The sequence below is a fragment of the Eurytemora carolleeae genome, unplaced genomic scaffold (assembly GCF_000591075.1).
Source record: "Eurytemora carolleeae unplaced genomic scaffold, Eaff_2.0 scaffold842, whole genome shotgun sequence".
Taxonomy (NCBI): Eukaryota; Metazoa; Arthropoda; class Copepoda; order Calanoida; family Temoridae; genus Eurytemora; species Eurytemora carolleeae.
The window spans coordinates 74,705-90,184 of NW_019396754.1; the positions used below are offsets into that span (position 1 = coordinate 74,705).

Below are 15,480 nucleotides of genomic sequence, written 5' to 3' on the forward strand. Positions count from 1 at the left end.
ATTCCTGTACCTTCTTGTATCTTCCCGTACTTTCCTGTACCTTCCTGTACTTTTCCGTACCTTTCTGTACCTTCCTGTACATTCCTGTACATTCCTGTACCTTCCTGTACCTTCCTGTACTTTTCCGTACCTTCAAGTACCTTCTTCCACCTTCCTGTACCTCAAACCTTAACAGCACTACCACCCCCCCCCTAAAAAAAAAGAAAAAAGTTTTTAAAATATCCCTTGTGCATTATAAATGTGAGTTCTACCAGGAAATTAATCTTGTGCACTTGTAAATGGCTTCTTTAAAATTCATCTCATAGACATTTTTATGATTATAAAATTTGTTATAAAAAAAAAGATACATCTAGGCTTTGAATAAATAAATAAAATAGTTATTTCCTCTTGGTCTAATATAGACATCAAAGTAAAGTTTATCTTAATGTTTGCGGAAAATTGAACCGAAAGATGCAATTTTTGATGCTACTTAATTCTTGACCTTATTCATTCATAGATAATTCCATCCCTCCATCCTTTCAAGTAATCTCATATATTGTGCATTTAACGGCATACTCACTCATAGATTAATATTTCAATATGTCAAGGGTACTTGTATTTCTGTCTAGGGTTTGCAGGGGGGGGGGGGGATTTTTTAGAAGATTATGGATTTGTTTTTTAATGTTTTGGATTTTTTAAAATGTCTTGATTTGCACGTTTTATAGGGTCCAGAGGTTTTATGTGGGTTTGAGGTTATTAAGGGGTTTGGCGGATTTAACAGGGTTTGGGAGTAACCCTAAACTGTGTGTAATATAACCTCTCTCCCATTCAAATTATACAGACAGTAGTTGTATCAACTAAATCTTTACCAGTGTATATAGTGCAAACTACAAGACTTTCTCTCCACCCAGAGCTGAGGGGGGGGGGGGGTATCCGGTCTTTTAAATCAATGATACAGCGGGATATTTTATCTTTAAATTAATCATTATTTGTATTTCTAATGAATTTACAATATGATTTTGATATTAGTTTTATTTTTACATCTATTAATTAGATTGAAAAGAGGTTTGAATTGAAAGCTTTCTCGACCACACACATCTCTCAGCCAGGATTTATATTAAATATTGTTTCAGGTTGATGTTGGAAAACTTATCCTGGACTTAGACGAAGATATTCGGAACTCGGAGATGGGGAGCAGGGAGAACAGTCCTCCTAGAACCCAGAGTGGGATCCGTCCTACTCTTCCTGTAAACCACAACTCTACCCGACCCCCATCCAGTCCAATGGATGATAACGACAAAAGTCTGAAATTAAAAATAAAACGGACCAAATCCGGTCGCCAAGAGATAGTGAAGCCTCAAGGCGGCTCAAAGAGCCCGGCTTTCAACGGAAATTTTGATTCTGACCCTGGAGGGAAATCTGGAAATGGACCTCCCTCCATTGGGAACAGTGGACCGCCCTTTAAAGGGACTGGTCCACTACCGACCAGTTTAAGTGGTCCTCACCAGAATAGTGGGAATGGACCGTTATATGTAAATAGTATAAATGTGAAAACGTCAGTGGAAAGTGGATCCCAGTCATTCAGTGGAAGTGGGCGCTCCTCTATTGTAGGAAGTGGGCCCCCTTCAAATAGTGGATCGTACTCCGGTAGCGGATCTTCCGTCGGAGGCAGTAATCCCTCCTACTCCGGAGACAGTTGTCCGCCATCCGGAGATAGTTCTCCGCCATCCCCGCAGATAAAACATGAATCAACGGCTGTGCAACTCAATGATATGACCTGGAGAAGTGGGACGGGTTCAGGGAGTAATCAAACCAACTCTACTCCTCCTTCTAACCCATCCCTCCAGCAGAACAATAATAAAAAACTTAAGGTAGGGTTTAGCTCTTAATCTTTCAAATAAGTTTTTTTTTACTTTAATCTTTAACTTCAAATAAAAAAATATCGAATATTCTATTTTATCTTTTAAGTTTTATGCCTGGTTACTAAATATCTATGAAAACTATTGATTCTTTTAAGTCGAAAAATCATCGTACATACATAATTATGTATATATATATATATATATCGTTATCATGATATATGTATTGATAATGTGGAGATGTAGTAAAGAATATGTATTTTAAAGTAAATAATATATTATCCTTTGATTAGATCTTGTTATACAGTGTATACAATACATATACACTTCTTAGTGGACACACTGGAAATTCCTTACTTCGGGTTCAGATTTGAACACAAGAATATACTCCAAACTTTCTCTAGCAGCATGTAAAGCACCCACCCTAATTCCTGTCAATTTATAAGACTTTAATTTTGTTTTCCAACCTTGTATTCTCAACAGGGAAGCCGGGAGGGGAATTTTAAAAGCGCAAAGATTGTTAATTATGGGATGGGATAGGAGGGGGGGACCTCCTCCCCCAGGTTCCTATTCTCGGATCCCCTACTGTGAGAACTGAACTCAAACCTGATACATTTATACATTAAATATTATAATCTTAAGCCTTTGATCATTAGGAGGCGCCGAAGTTAAGTCAAAAATTAAACTTTTATTAGATTCTTGAGATGTGTTAACCTTTTGTACAGGTACATTTTGCATTGTACATTATTCATTGTACAGTGTACAGTGTACAGTTTACAGTGTACAGTTTACAGTTTACAGTGTACAGTGTACAGTGTACAGTGTACAGTGTACAGTGTACAGTGTACAGTGTACAGTGTACAGTGTACAGTACTGTGTACAGTGTACAGTGTACAGTGTACTATTTACATCTTTACATCTTTACACGTGGATGCATGCAAAGTTGAAACTGGAAACTACTCAAATCCATCAACGATGTGGGAAACTTAGATACAATCTCATATTTTCCTTCATTATCGACTGAAATCAGACTCCAACCTATGTATACACACAAGATCTAATACCAACCAAATGGACTTAATATTTTTTAAACCATGAATATATATAACATTAACTAATAAGTTAGGCAACCTTTGGACTTAACTTAAGCGGACTCAATCTCCTAAACCCTTATTTAGCCCCTAACTTAATTGATCTTTTTAACTTGACACAATCTCCAAAGATCTTACTTGAACTAATCTTCCTTAAAGCTCAATCTCTAAAATTCTTACCTGACAATTAATCTAATTGCTCTATTTAACTGTCGTTGATCTCCACGTATTGAACAGGATCTAACTTTCTTTCATGGAAATTTCTTTTAAAAAAAACTAGTTTTTAACTTATCTTTGCTAAAAAAATGTTACTTTTCCAAAACTTGATTTACACATTCTTTCTTATATTAAACGTTTTATTGCCTAACTGGACTATATCTCTGAAAGTTTCTCTGATTTTAGTCTACCGCCCCCACCCCTTGAAACAGGCTGAAATCTTCTAAATTAAAATATCTGAATTATTTCAATTTAAACAATGGCGATCACGCAATGTGATTAATAATAATAAGGTTTGAACAGAGCAGTCTTTCAGTTGTAATTTCATAATTAACTTGATTAATCACCATTAATGTTTAATTAATTAATTCGGATACAACAATTATATAATTTGACGAGTAAATAAATTCTAGAAACTACATGATTAAGTAAGACCTTTGCTCAATTCATTATCTTGATAATTGACCTTTTAATAATCATCGTTTACATGAATTTATTAAATAGGTTTAATGTAAGTTTGAATATCTAGGTTTTGGAGGTAGACTTAAAGGGAGTGTTCGCGAAAAATAAAAGGGGACATAGGCTTACGTCGGAAAATTATCGATGGTGATCGCTACAAATCTTACTTCTATCTGTTGCGTCTATAAGGAGAAAAAACGACTCGTACTGAAGAACGTAGCGTCCATACAAATTCAAAAAGTTGCAACATTTAACTCGGATCGTAAAAAATTCCACACAAATGATAACGATTAAAAATATTTTAGATTAAAAAAAAAAAAATATTTAGCTTACAACTTGTTTTCACGGCTGGCGCTGGATTTCTGAACATTCCTGGAAAGTATGAAAATGTCGTCTTCATTATCAAAAATCCTCGAAACAGGAATAAATGTTTTTAAGAAACTCTCAGATCATAGAAATAAAAAATATCAAGAAATATATCTAGGTAGGTGGATAGACTTAATATAGATTTCTAGGTAGGTGGATAGACTGGATATATATATATCTAGGTAGGTTGATGATATATATATTTCTAGGTAGGTGGATAGACTATATATATATATATCTAGGTAGGTGAATAGACTGGATATATATATATATCTAGGTAGGTGGATAGACTGGATATATATATATATATATATATATATATATATATATCTAGGTAGGTGGATAGACTGGATATATATATATCTAGGTAGGTGGATACACTGGATATATATATATATATATCTAGGTAGGTGGATAGACTGGATATCAGTCCTAGCTCACGCCCTATCCCTGATAAGAAGCGTGTAAGAATATTGAACCTGAACAGTTTTATTACGACACAAAGAAGCAGCAAAAACATTCTCGAGTGTAAATAATTCAACAAAAAAGGAATAATTACAGCCTCGCTTATTCTTATTATCATATTAGGAAAAGTATTAATATTTATTTATAAAACCTGGTGGATTGATTGATTGATTGACTGTTTAATGATAGTATGGAGTAAATCATTGTTTTATTAAAGTTAAACCGAGTTTAATTAAATTAGGTTAACATTTTAGCCTAAATACAGCTTGGAGAAATTAGAAATTTTTCCGTAGTTTTGCACTCTACTCACAGTTTACTACTTGTAATAATATTTTCTTATTTTGTCGATTTTATCTTTGTTAATTCTTTCTCGTCAAAAGTCCCCCCCCCCCACCTCTTCTCTTTATTTGCAATCCCTCCCACCTAATTTAAATATCCCCCTCCGGGTACATTTTTATCAAAATCTGTCCTAGATAAAACTAATTTGTATTTTGACTACCCGCCCCATGGACGCGGTATTTAGGAGCTTGCTACCTAGTACCTACCCCTCCTCGTAGCCGTCCCCCTCCCCCTCCCTCCCTCTCTTAATCCCAACTGTCCATAGGCCCATTAGCGGACAATCTATACATTTCTCATTTACATCTATCTCAAGATTTGGCAGATTTAAAGCTAGAAACTAGAATTGTCATGCAATATCATGGTTATCGGTTTCTAGTTGACAGACTTTATTATGTTTCATGTTTTTTTCCTTGTGTGCTTTGTGTTTATTTTTATTGCACAAAAAGGCCCTCTTTACTCTATAAAAGTAAACTCACTGAACTTAAAAATTGAAACCAAAATTACAACATATTAATGGTTCTACTGAGTACCCCAACCAAAATTTAAAGCAAATCGGTCAAGGGGTTCATGAGTTATGATCGGAAAGACGAACAGAGATTGCTACTCTAAAATATTAAAGTACGTGCGTATGTTAAACAGCTGTACCATTTGGTGTACAGATAGTCTTGTTCCTTGTACACTGTACACTTGGAACTGCTTCCTGTGCAGTGTGCAGCGAATGCAATATGTGCAGTTTATGCATTGTATGCAAGTTTACAACTTAATGATAATATAAGATTGTATAGAAGATAGTTGCTTCTCTAATCCCTATTGTTTGCAATCCTCCAGAGTATTACTGCATCTTACAACTCTAGGATTCAAGAGGGGAGGGGACGGTTGGATGGGAATACTTTGGGAGGGATTGAAAAGGATTAAAATGAATGATAAGGTATTGATAGAATTTATGGAAAGAAGAGAGGGTAAATAAGGAAGGTATGGAGAAGAAGAGAGCAAATGAGGAAGGTAAGGGAAAAGAGAGGGTAAATAAAGAAGGTATGGAGAAGAAGAGAGCAAATGAGGAAGGTAAGGGAAAAGAGAGGGTAAATAAGGAAGGTATGGAGAAGAAGAGAGTAAATGAGGAAGGTAAGAGAAAAGAGGGGGTAAATAAGGAAGGTATGGAGAAGAATTGAGGAAGATAATGCATGTTAGTTCTGATAAAAAATATCCATGCATAAAACTTGAACTGGACTGATAAAACTGTTAACAGTTCGAAAAACGAAATAAATGCACAGATAAATATGCACACTTCATGGGAAGGCGCTGCACATAGTCATACCTTTAATCTTAACCTTACCGATACTAATTCTACCAGGTTGGAATACAAATATAGGATTATATTTGCTCAACCTTGTATATAATGTTATACCGGGGTAATCATTGTATAAAACCGAGTAGTATTTAAGTAATTGATATTATACAATACTAGCTCGGAAACCCAGCTATACCTGGAGTTCTCCTTAAAACATTCAACTTAGAATATGTGAACCAGACTGAGAACATTCCAGAGGTTCTCACGAATCCACAATTCAAATTTGAGGCAAACCGGTCAAAGGGTTCATACTTATGACTAGACAAAAACAAGCAAGCAGTGAGATATTACTATTTTATATAATTATGCATTGCTTAATAAAAAACGATTAATTTTCTATGTCGCTAAAAACTCTGTTTATTTACTTAGATTGGTTTAGAAATAGATTTTAGAATCGGTTAGAATTCAATTCTAAAACTTTGTAATGAAATCAATGAACCATAACAGGACGAATTTCTTGTCAAATCTTTTCACTGCAGAGGTTGGGAAACCTCCCATAAACTCCGTCGAGGCCTCGGGTTCGGTTTATCTCATTCAAGATTCTTTATAACAGATTTATTCTTGTTATCTTAGAGACACACCCTGGATACTAAACTAATCCATACATAGGTTTCACATAGAAGATTTCGCTTTAATCTTTAGCCCACTCAGAACACCGGAATATTCGGGACATATTTGGATTTTTCTGCGACTGCTTTCTTAAAGTTATAACTTTTTTCCTTGTAAAGCTTGCATTCTTTAATCATGCAGAGCTTTTGATTTCTTTGTTTAGCCTGATTTGGTTTCTATTAAGTACTATTCTTACTTGTCCTACTTCATATGTTTCTTCTACACTTCTTCAGATTTTCCCCTGAATATTTCTAGAATTTTTACTACTTTTCTCTCACTTTGAGCTTATATTAGTTTCCGTCCAACATCAATTCATTCATCTCTCCTTCAATCCATCCTTCCATCCATACTTCATTCCATCCTTCCCTGTCTTCTCATTGTTGTCCTAGAGCTTGAAGCCTGAGCTGAACCTAGATAAGAATACAACCCGGAGTTCCTAAGCCACAATATTTAGGATTTATTTATACTTTTTACCGTATACGGATAGTGAGACATAATCAGTGGGGGAGAGTAAAAAGTCTCCAACCCTGTTTAAACCCTACATGTCACTGTGAATGAAGAAGTTTATTGGCTGAAGTCTCAAAGCATTCTTATTTTTCTCCGTTTAGATGTAAAATGTGCAGTATACATACAGATTTTAAAGTTATATGCATCTTATCATGTGTGATAAGCAAGCCCCTTAATTTTATGATTTAAAATTTCTTTTCCCATTCCCCTTTTTACCCTCCGGCCCTCCCTTACAAATATTAATGACGTTAAACCCCTCCCTTAAAAATGATTAGATTCTCGGTTTGATTATTGCTTGCTCATCCGGTGTTGATTCTTATTACCAGACCCAGCAATATTTAGCAGAACCTGTGAAATCCAGTGCTTAGGATACATTCGATTTTTATGCGGATCTCGATTTTTTAACAAATGACAGAATTTAAATTTATTTTACTTTTTTTCGCTTATTTTTATGTTGAAACTTGATGAACATTATATAGATAAGAATATATTTGATAATTTCTTTTTTCAACAGGATTTCGGTTTTGAGACCAACAGATTTTTTTGTCCGGTTATTTGTTGATATTTTGACCCCGGGATTCGGATTGGTAGATTTTCATTTTTTGTGGATCCGGATCCTAAGCACTGGTGAAATCATTTGTGTTTTATGAACCTGGATAGAACGAAGAGAAACATAAAATGAGATTGTTTAATCTTTAAAACTTTATTCCCGGGTTTAAGGTTGATTTAATTCATTTATCTTTCTCTGAGACGGTTTCTAGAGATAAAAGGTTCTCTCTGGGTATAAGAATAAACTGCTGATTCTGCAGGTCGATTCCAGGATATGGATATAGTCAACCTGATTCCATTTTTATATTTGACTAGATTAAATCCTTTCTGCTAAGATGCAATAAATTTTCTGTAACACCTCAAGGGGGGGAGTATGTAACCTTTACTGATCTATGATCGTGTGTGCTAAATTGTTTTCACAAATGTTGCGTTTTGTTTTTCATTTCATTCTTGTATAAATGTAGTATGTCGACAGATTGCCCATTTTCTGAACTCTGTGGAGTCAGCGTAGGGTTTCAGTTTTCTGGAGTAAGATGACTAGATTGTAGAGAATTTAATTCTAACTGAGAATCCTGAAGTTTGGAAGTTAAACCACTCTCACAAGATTTCAAACCATGCTTGCTTAATATTTTACACTTTTTCCCAATTGTTTAAAGAGATAATTGTTTGATTATATTAATTCAATTTGTCGAAGGTCAAAAATATAAACATTTCAGGTTTCTGAAGAGCTTTAGGTTTCTTAAGGTTTCTCGAGGGTCTAAAACTCTAGACTGCTTACAGGATTTAGAGCTTTGGGGGTTTTCATGGTTTAAAATCCCTACGTTTCTTTAAAAGGATTAAAATTCATGGGTTCTTTCAAGAATTAAAGATCTGGATTTCCTCGTGGTATAAATATATAGGTTTCCTATCAGGTTTAAAGCTCGTCCTTTAGGTTTTTTTCAAGGAATAAAAGCTCTTGGTTTCCTACGTGGATTAATCTATGGAATGATGGGTAATTTTTTTCTTGATTAAATGTGGAAAACCATGGTATTTATGACTAATGTGATAATGAAGTTGATAGGGATCTCGCGGGTAGGGGGGGGNGAATATTGTATTAAGAGTTAAAGGTAATGTTTGTCGGTTTGGTTAAGGTTCGGGTGCGCTATATGATTGCTGTGGTTGGGTTTGGTGGTTCACTCACTAGGTTTCAATTACTTCTAATTTTCGTGATATTCACTTCTTGTCGGCCATATTCTTCCAATTAGCTAATCTACAAAACCTCAATAAATTCCCCCTTCAACCCCCCCCCCCCTCGATTCAATCCGAGGAAACTCGAAATCTCTCTTGAATTCAATCTCGTGAATAATATCTCATCCTCTCTCTCTCCTGGATATTCCTTTATTATATTTCTCATTCTTTAACTCATTCTTGCAAACAAATTTCAAAGGTCAAAAGCGTTTGTTTAATGTTCTTTAGCTCGAGTTTCTTTGTTTTTGTGTTTACTTTTTATATTAAAGGGGTAGTTCGCAAGTTTGAAATAAAAGTTTGTTAAATTTTCTTTTGATTTGAATATTATGTTCAACTTCATTGAAAGCTAAAAATATCACCTTTAATGTATGTTTTTTCACATCGCAACAATCCCTTATTTATTTTATTTTGTACAACAGAGTATGTTTATATTGACATAAAGGCATGTTTAACTGAGCACGTGCCAATGTATCCTAGAGTTTAAATGGTTTCTCCTAACCTACCTTGAGAAACGGTGATGGACTAAGATTAAAAACCTACTTTTTAGCTTTTATACAACATAGTAATTAATAAATGATAACCAAGTGTGATATTACGTAATCTAGAATCTTCAATCCGGATATTTCTAGATATTCACGGTAGTTAAACTACAGATATATATATATTTCCCGGAATATATTTATATTCACACTATATTGGTATATATTTACATATGTATAAATCAACTTGTTTTTCTCACGGATATTTCGTGAATTTAGAGGCCCCGGATACATTTAGTTTATTTTTATTTATTTGTTAACAGCTTTATGCTTCACTAAGCACTGCGTATTTATAAATACAGGAAGGGGGAATCATATTTAAGGAGTGGGGGGGGGGAGAGGGGTTGCAAGACCCCCCCAAAGAGACTGCTTTACATTACTTATTTACATACATACATTGTTCATACATTTCACATGCTTAATATGAACCCGCTTTTTTAATACAATTTATGTTAAAGATATTCGTTGATATATTGTAGAAATCTCCTTTTTAAAGAACTTTTTAAATGTTTTAATAAAGTTTTAACTCTCAATGAAAGTAAACTGTTAAAACTAAAAGCTGAGTCTAGACCACACATTATCATATAAATTGTTTTTTCTTCTTTGTTGAATGTAAAAAGAGCTGTGAGAGGTAGAACCAGTAGTTCTTATACTCCAGACATAATCTTGAACTTTCTCATTCTAGCCTCAGGACATTATTCTTTATACAGATTATTCATTTAGCATTCATTTTATTCTACACCTGTCCATCCTTTCCATATTTTCGAACCTTTCCATCCTATCCAGCCTTTAAATCCTTTCCATCCTATCCATCCTATCCTATCCATCCTATCCATCCTTATCGTCCTTTCCATCCTTTTCACCCTTTCCATCCTTTCCATCCTATTCTTCCCTGACATCCTTTTCATTCTATCAATCTTTTTTATTCTTTCCACCCTTCTCAACCTTTCCATCCTATCCATTCTATCCAACCTATCCATTCTTTTCATCCTATCCATCCTTTTTGAATCCTTTTCGTCCTTTCCACCCTTTTCATCCTTTACACCCTTTCCACCTTTTACACCCTTTCCATCCTATTCTTCCCTGACATCCTTTTCATTCTATCAATCTTTTTTATTCTTTCCACCCTTCTCAACCTTTCCATCCTATCCATTCTATCCAACCTATCCATTCTTTTCAAAATATCCATCCTTTTTGAATCCTTTTCATCCTTTCAACCCTTTTCATCCTTTCCATCCTTTTCATCTTTTCCATCCTATATAACCTTTCCATTCTTTCAATCCTATCCATCTATTCCTACCTTTCCAACCTTTCTATCATTTTTACCTTTCTAACCTTTCGATCATTTCTACCTTTCTAACCTTTCCTTCATTTCTACCTTTCTAATATTTCCTTCATTTCTACCTTTCTAACCTTTCCATCATTTTTACCTTTCTAACCGTTCCTTCATTTCTACCTTTCTAACCTTTCCTTCATATCTACCTTTCTAACCGTTCCATCATTTCTACCTTTCTAACCTTTCCATCATTTTTACCTTTCTAACCTTTCCTTCATTTCTACCTTTCTAACCTTTCTTTCATATCTACCTTTCTAACCTTTCCTTCATATTTACCTTTCTAACCTTTCCATCCTTTCTACCTTTCTAACCTTTCCTTCATATCTACCTTTCTAACCTTTCCTTCATATCTACCTTTCTATCCTTTCCATCATTTCTACCTTTCTAACCTTTCCATCATTTCTACCTTTCTAACCTTTCCATCATTTTTACCTTTCTAACCTTTCCTTCATTTCTACCATTCTAACCTTTTCTTCATATCTATCTTTCTAACCTTTCCTTCATATCTACCTTTCTAACCTTTCCATCATTTCTACCTTTCTAACCTTTCATCATTTCTACCTTTCTAACCTTTCCTTCATTTCTACCTTTCTAACCTTTCCATCATTTCTACCTTTAACCTTTCCATCATTTGTACCTTTCCAACCTTTCTTTCCTTTCTAACCTACTGGTTAAAGTTAACACTAATTTCAGTTTTGTTTCTACTTTATAATTTATTTTGCCTGAATGAATAAATTCTAAAACTTTATTTTTGTTTTATTAGAATTTCTTCTTCATGTCAAACTTCAAGGTTAACAGGGTACTTGAAGTGTGTGTCATTAATTTAATTTGATTTCAACACCCTTCACAATTAAGCTGGCATAACATATCTATAAAATATATTATAATTGCATTTTTATGTATTGATTATGCACTTTACTTAACACACAAAATATTAAATATAATTTATTTCTAATATATCACATATCACAAAGGAGGGGGGGGGGGGGGTATCTTTCTGCATGAATATATATCAACAATAAATATTTTCTTCGGAAATCTTCTACTCATTCATTTCAAATGTCTTAAACTTTCACGAAAACTTTTTCCTCAAACTTATGAATTTCAATTTTATATTTTGTTTCTTACCAAAAATATTTTTATAGATTTTTTCTGAAATGTTTTATCTTATTTGTTAAACTTGCCTCTCAGCCTATGAATTAAATTAGCTTGAAGAAAGAATACTTCGTATATCTATTAGATTAAAAGCTGTACTTTTAAATAGTAGTTTATTGTCTTTTATGACAGTAAATCATTTGCTATTGATTTATCAGTTTAATTTTGAATTATTAGTTTTATAAAGAGTATAAACAACATTATTTACGAACTCTATCTCTAGGTGGATGTTGGAACTGTAACGGATGCCAGTACTCTGACCGAACCGGAGATACTTGGACCCTGCGAGCCAGGAACTGCGGTCAACCTAGAGGGAATTGTCTGGCACGAGACTGATACAGGTACAACAAACATTACAGATTAAAACCCCCAAATCGAAGAAATTGTGTCAAAGATATTTTCGTTATTTCTAATTTTGTCAAAGCAAAATCTAAAAATTCCCGAAAATCCTTGGTTTGTCATATTTCTACTCCATTTTTCTCCGATAAAGGGTAAACCGTTTAGAATTGGTACAGGGCTTTTGAATTAGAGATTGCTTCAAATTGCATGAACAATCCCTTTAAATAAAGAAAATGTGCGTTAACATTTTTAGTTAAGTTGTTAAATGAGCTTCAGTTCAGTATTTAATCTTGCCATTTTTCTGAAAAATCTAAAAAGAAAATTGTACACTAGAACATATTCTACTAACCTGCATCAACAAGAAAAACAAGTTTAGAATAGATCACTATGAGACCTATTAATGTGTATTTAAAGGGTTTATTTGAACCTCGTTTCTACATTATTTCTGTTTATTTAGTTATTTTAAAAATATAAATTATTTGGACATTTTTGTGAATTTGTCATAGGTTTTAGCCAGAGAGGAGTGTTTTTGTCGTTTTGGATATTAACAGTGAAAATTTTGTTGGATCAAATAATATTGTGAATTAAAGGTTTTATGGTCCTGCTACGGTTCAATGCTCAAAGGATAGCTCGTCAATATTTTAATAATCAATTTTCTAACGTTCTCCGAAGTCAATGAGATATTTGATATTTGATCTTATAGATACTTATATAGGATATATATTATATATATATCCTGGAGCTAGGTTTGACTAGTCTACTATTCAACCTTGGTCCTGGATACAGAAGGTCATAAAACCTAGGAAACCAGAGCCTACTCGTTTCATTCAAAATATCAATTAAATCCTTTAAGGACAGTTAAATCCAACTTACGTTTTAATTTATGATCTAGCTACAATTGCCTGGAAAAAAAAATAAAAATTTTTATATTTAAACTTAATCTCTTGTATCATTAATCAAATAGGCGGAGAGTTGGTGTAAATAAACCCCATCTACTCGATACAGTTTAACAATATCTGATGAATGTAGGGGTATAAAGAATCTTCTGTGTTAGGAAGGTTTTGAACAATTCATCCAAGTTTCCCTCGTGCATGGATCAAAGGTTCTGGAGCTACATTCTTTAATGTTCTGAAATACCATTACACCCTCCCCCTTCTCCTCCCTTTTTCTGTAGACCCCCCCCCCCCTCCTCTTTTAAACAGTTTTTCTGCTCTGGTTGGTTAGCACCTTTTCTTGTATTATTGTTTAATTTCCATTCTTTAATCCACTCCCTCCTATTTATCCATTCCCTTCCATGCATCTACTCCCTCCCATCTTCTTGATTCCTCTTTTTTATTCCCCCCTCCCCTCCCTCATCTATCCCTCATCTTTTTACTCCCTTGCACCACTTTACTATTCTCATCTATCTTTACACTCCTTCGCGTCACTTACTCCCTCTCATCTATCTATTTACTCCCTCGCGTTAATATTCTCCCTCTTATCTATCTATTTACTCCCTCGCGTCAATCTACTCCCTCTCATCTATCTATTTACTCTCTCGCGTTAATATTCTCCCTCTCATCTATCTATTTTCTCCCTCGCGTCAATCTACTCCCTCTCATCTATCTATTTACTCCCTCGAGTCAATCTACTCCCTCTCATCTATCTATTTACTCCCTCGCGTCAATCTACTCCCTCTCATATATCTATTTATTCCCTCCCTTCTATCTTTTCCCTTCACTGGAATTAATTTTCCCTTTTTTAACCAATTTAAAGTTCACTGTTTCATCCACAAACCTTTAACTACATACTTGGTCCCGCTCTCCTACTTTTCATTCTTTAACGATCCTTCTTTATCTTCTACAGAATTTTACCCTTTTCTTACTTTCAACTTAACAGCCAATACACCCCCCCCCTTTCTTTTTCTTATTGGACCACAGCACTTTTGTGCATCTTGGACCACTGCAATGTAGATCTTGGACCACTGCACCGTAGTACATCTTGGGCCACTGAACTGTAGCACATCTTGAACCACTGCACTGTAGTACATCTTGGATCACTGCACCGTAGTACATCTTGGAAGCATTTTGGAACCGTGGAGTACATGTTGGACCACTGCACTGTAGTACATCTTGGAAGCATTTTGGACCACTGGAGAACATGTCGGACCACTGCACTCTAGTACATCTTGGAAGCATTTTGGACAACTGGAGTACATGTGGGACCACTGCACTGTAGTACATCTTGGAAGCATTTTGGAACAGGGGAGTACATGTTGGACAACTGCACTGTAGTACATCTTGGAAGCATTTTGGACCACTGGAGCACATGTTGGACCACTGCACTGTAGTACATCTTGGAAGCATTTTGGACCACTGGAGTACATGTCGGACCACTGCACTGTAGTACATCTTGAAAGCATTTTGGACCACTGGAGTACATGTTGCACTTCTGCACTGCAGTACATCTTGGAAGCATTTTGGACCTATGGAGTACATGTTGGACCACTTGAGCACATGTTTGGACTACAACCATTGGAGAACATGTAGGAAATCTTTAAGTGCACTGAAGGTGGATCTAATTCTAGGTTATTACAGGGCAGACCTCAGCTCATACAACATATAATTATTCTCCTTTCTTCAACTACAAGATATCATCTTCTCAATCTTCTTTAGATCTTTTATCGATTCCTCACCTTTCCTTTACTTTTCTCCTTCCTCTCCTTTCCTTTAATTTTCTCCTTCCTCACCTTTCCTTAACTTTTCTCCTTCCTCACCTTTCCTTAACTTTTCTCCTTCCTCACCTTTCCTTAACTTTTCTCCTTCCTCACCTTTCCTTTAATTTTCTCCTTCCTCACCTTTCCTTAACTTTTCTCCTTCCTCGCCTTTCCTTAACTTTTCTCCTTCCTCACCTTTCCTTGACTTTCTCCTTTCTCACCTTTCCTTGACTTTCTCCTTCCTTGACTTTCTCCTTCCTCACCTTTCCATGATTTTCTCTTTCCTCACCTTTCCTTGACTTTCTCCTTTCTCACCTTTCCTTGACTTTTCGGCTTCCTCACTTTTCCTTGAATTTTCTCCTTCCTTCACACCCCCTCTTCTGTCTCTGTTCTCTTCCTTCT

At 34.9% G+C, this 15,480-nt stretch overlaps 1 protein-coding gene across 1 annotated transcript in view; it reads left to right on the plus strand.

The window, feature by feature from the left end:
* The window catches only part of LOC111708251 (zinc finger protein 609), a 41,561-nt gene that overhangs the window by 14,356 nt on the left and 11,725 nt on the right, over positions 1–15,480 (plus strand). Inside the window, exons 2-3 of the mRNA XM_023481572.1 lie at positions 1,113–1,850; positions 12,268–12,385. Coding sequence (XP_023337340.1) covers positions 1,113–1,850; positions 12,268–12,385 — 856 coding nt within the window. The remainder of the gene's footprint in view (positions 1–1,112; positions 1,851–12,267; positions 12,386–15,480) is intronic.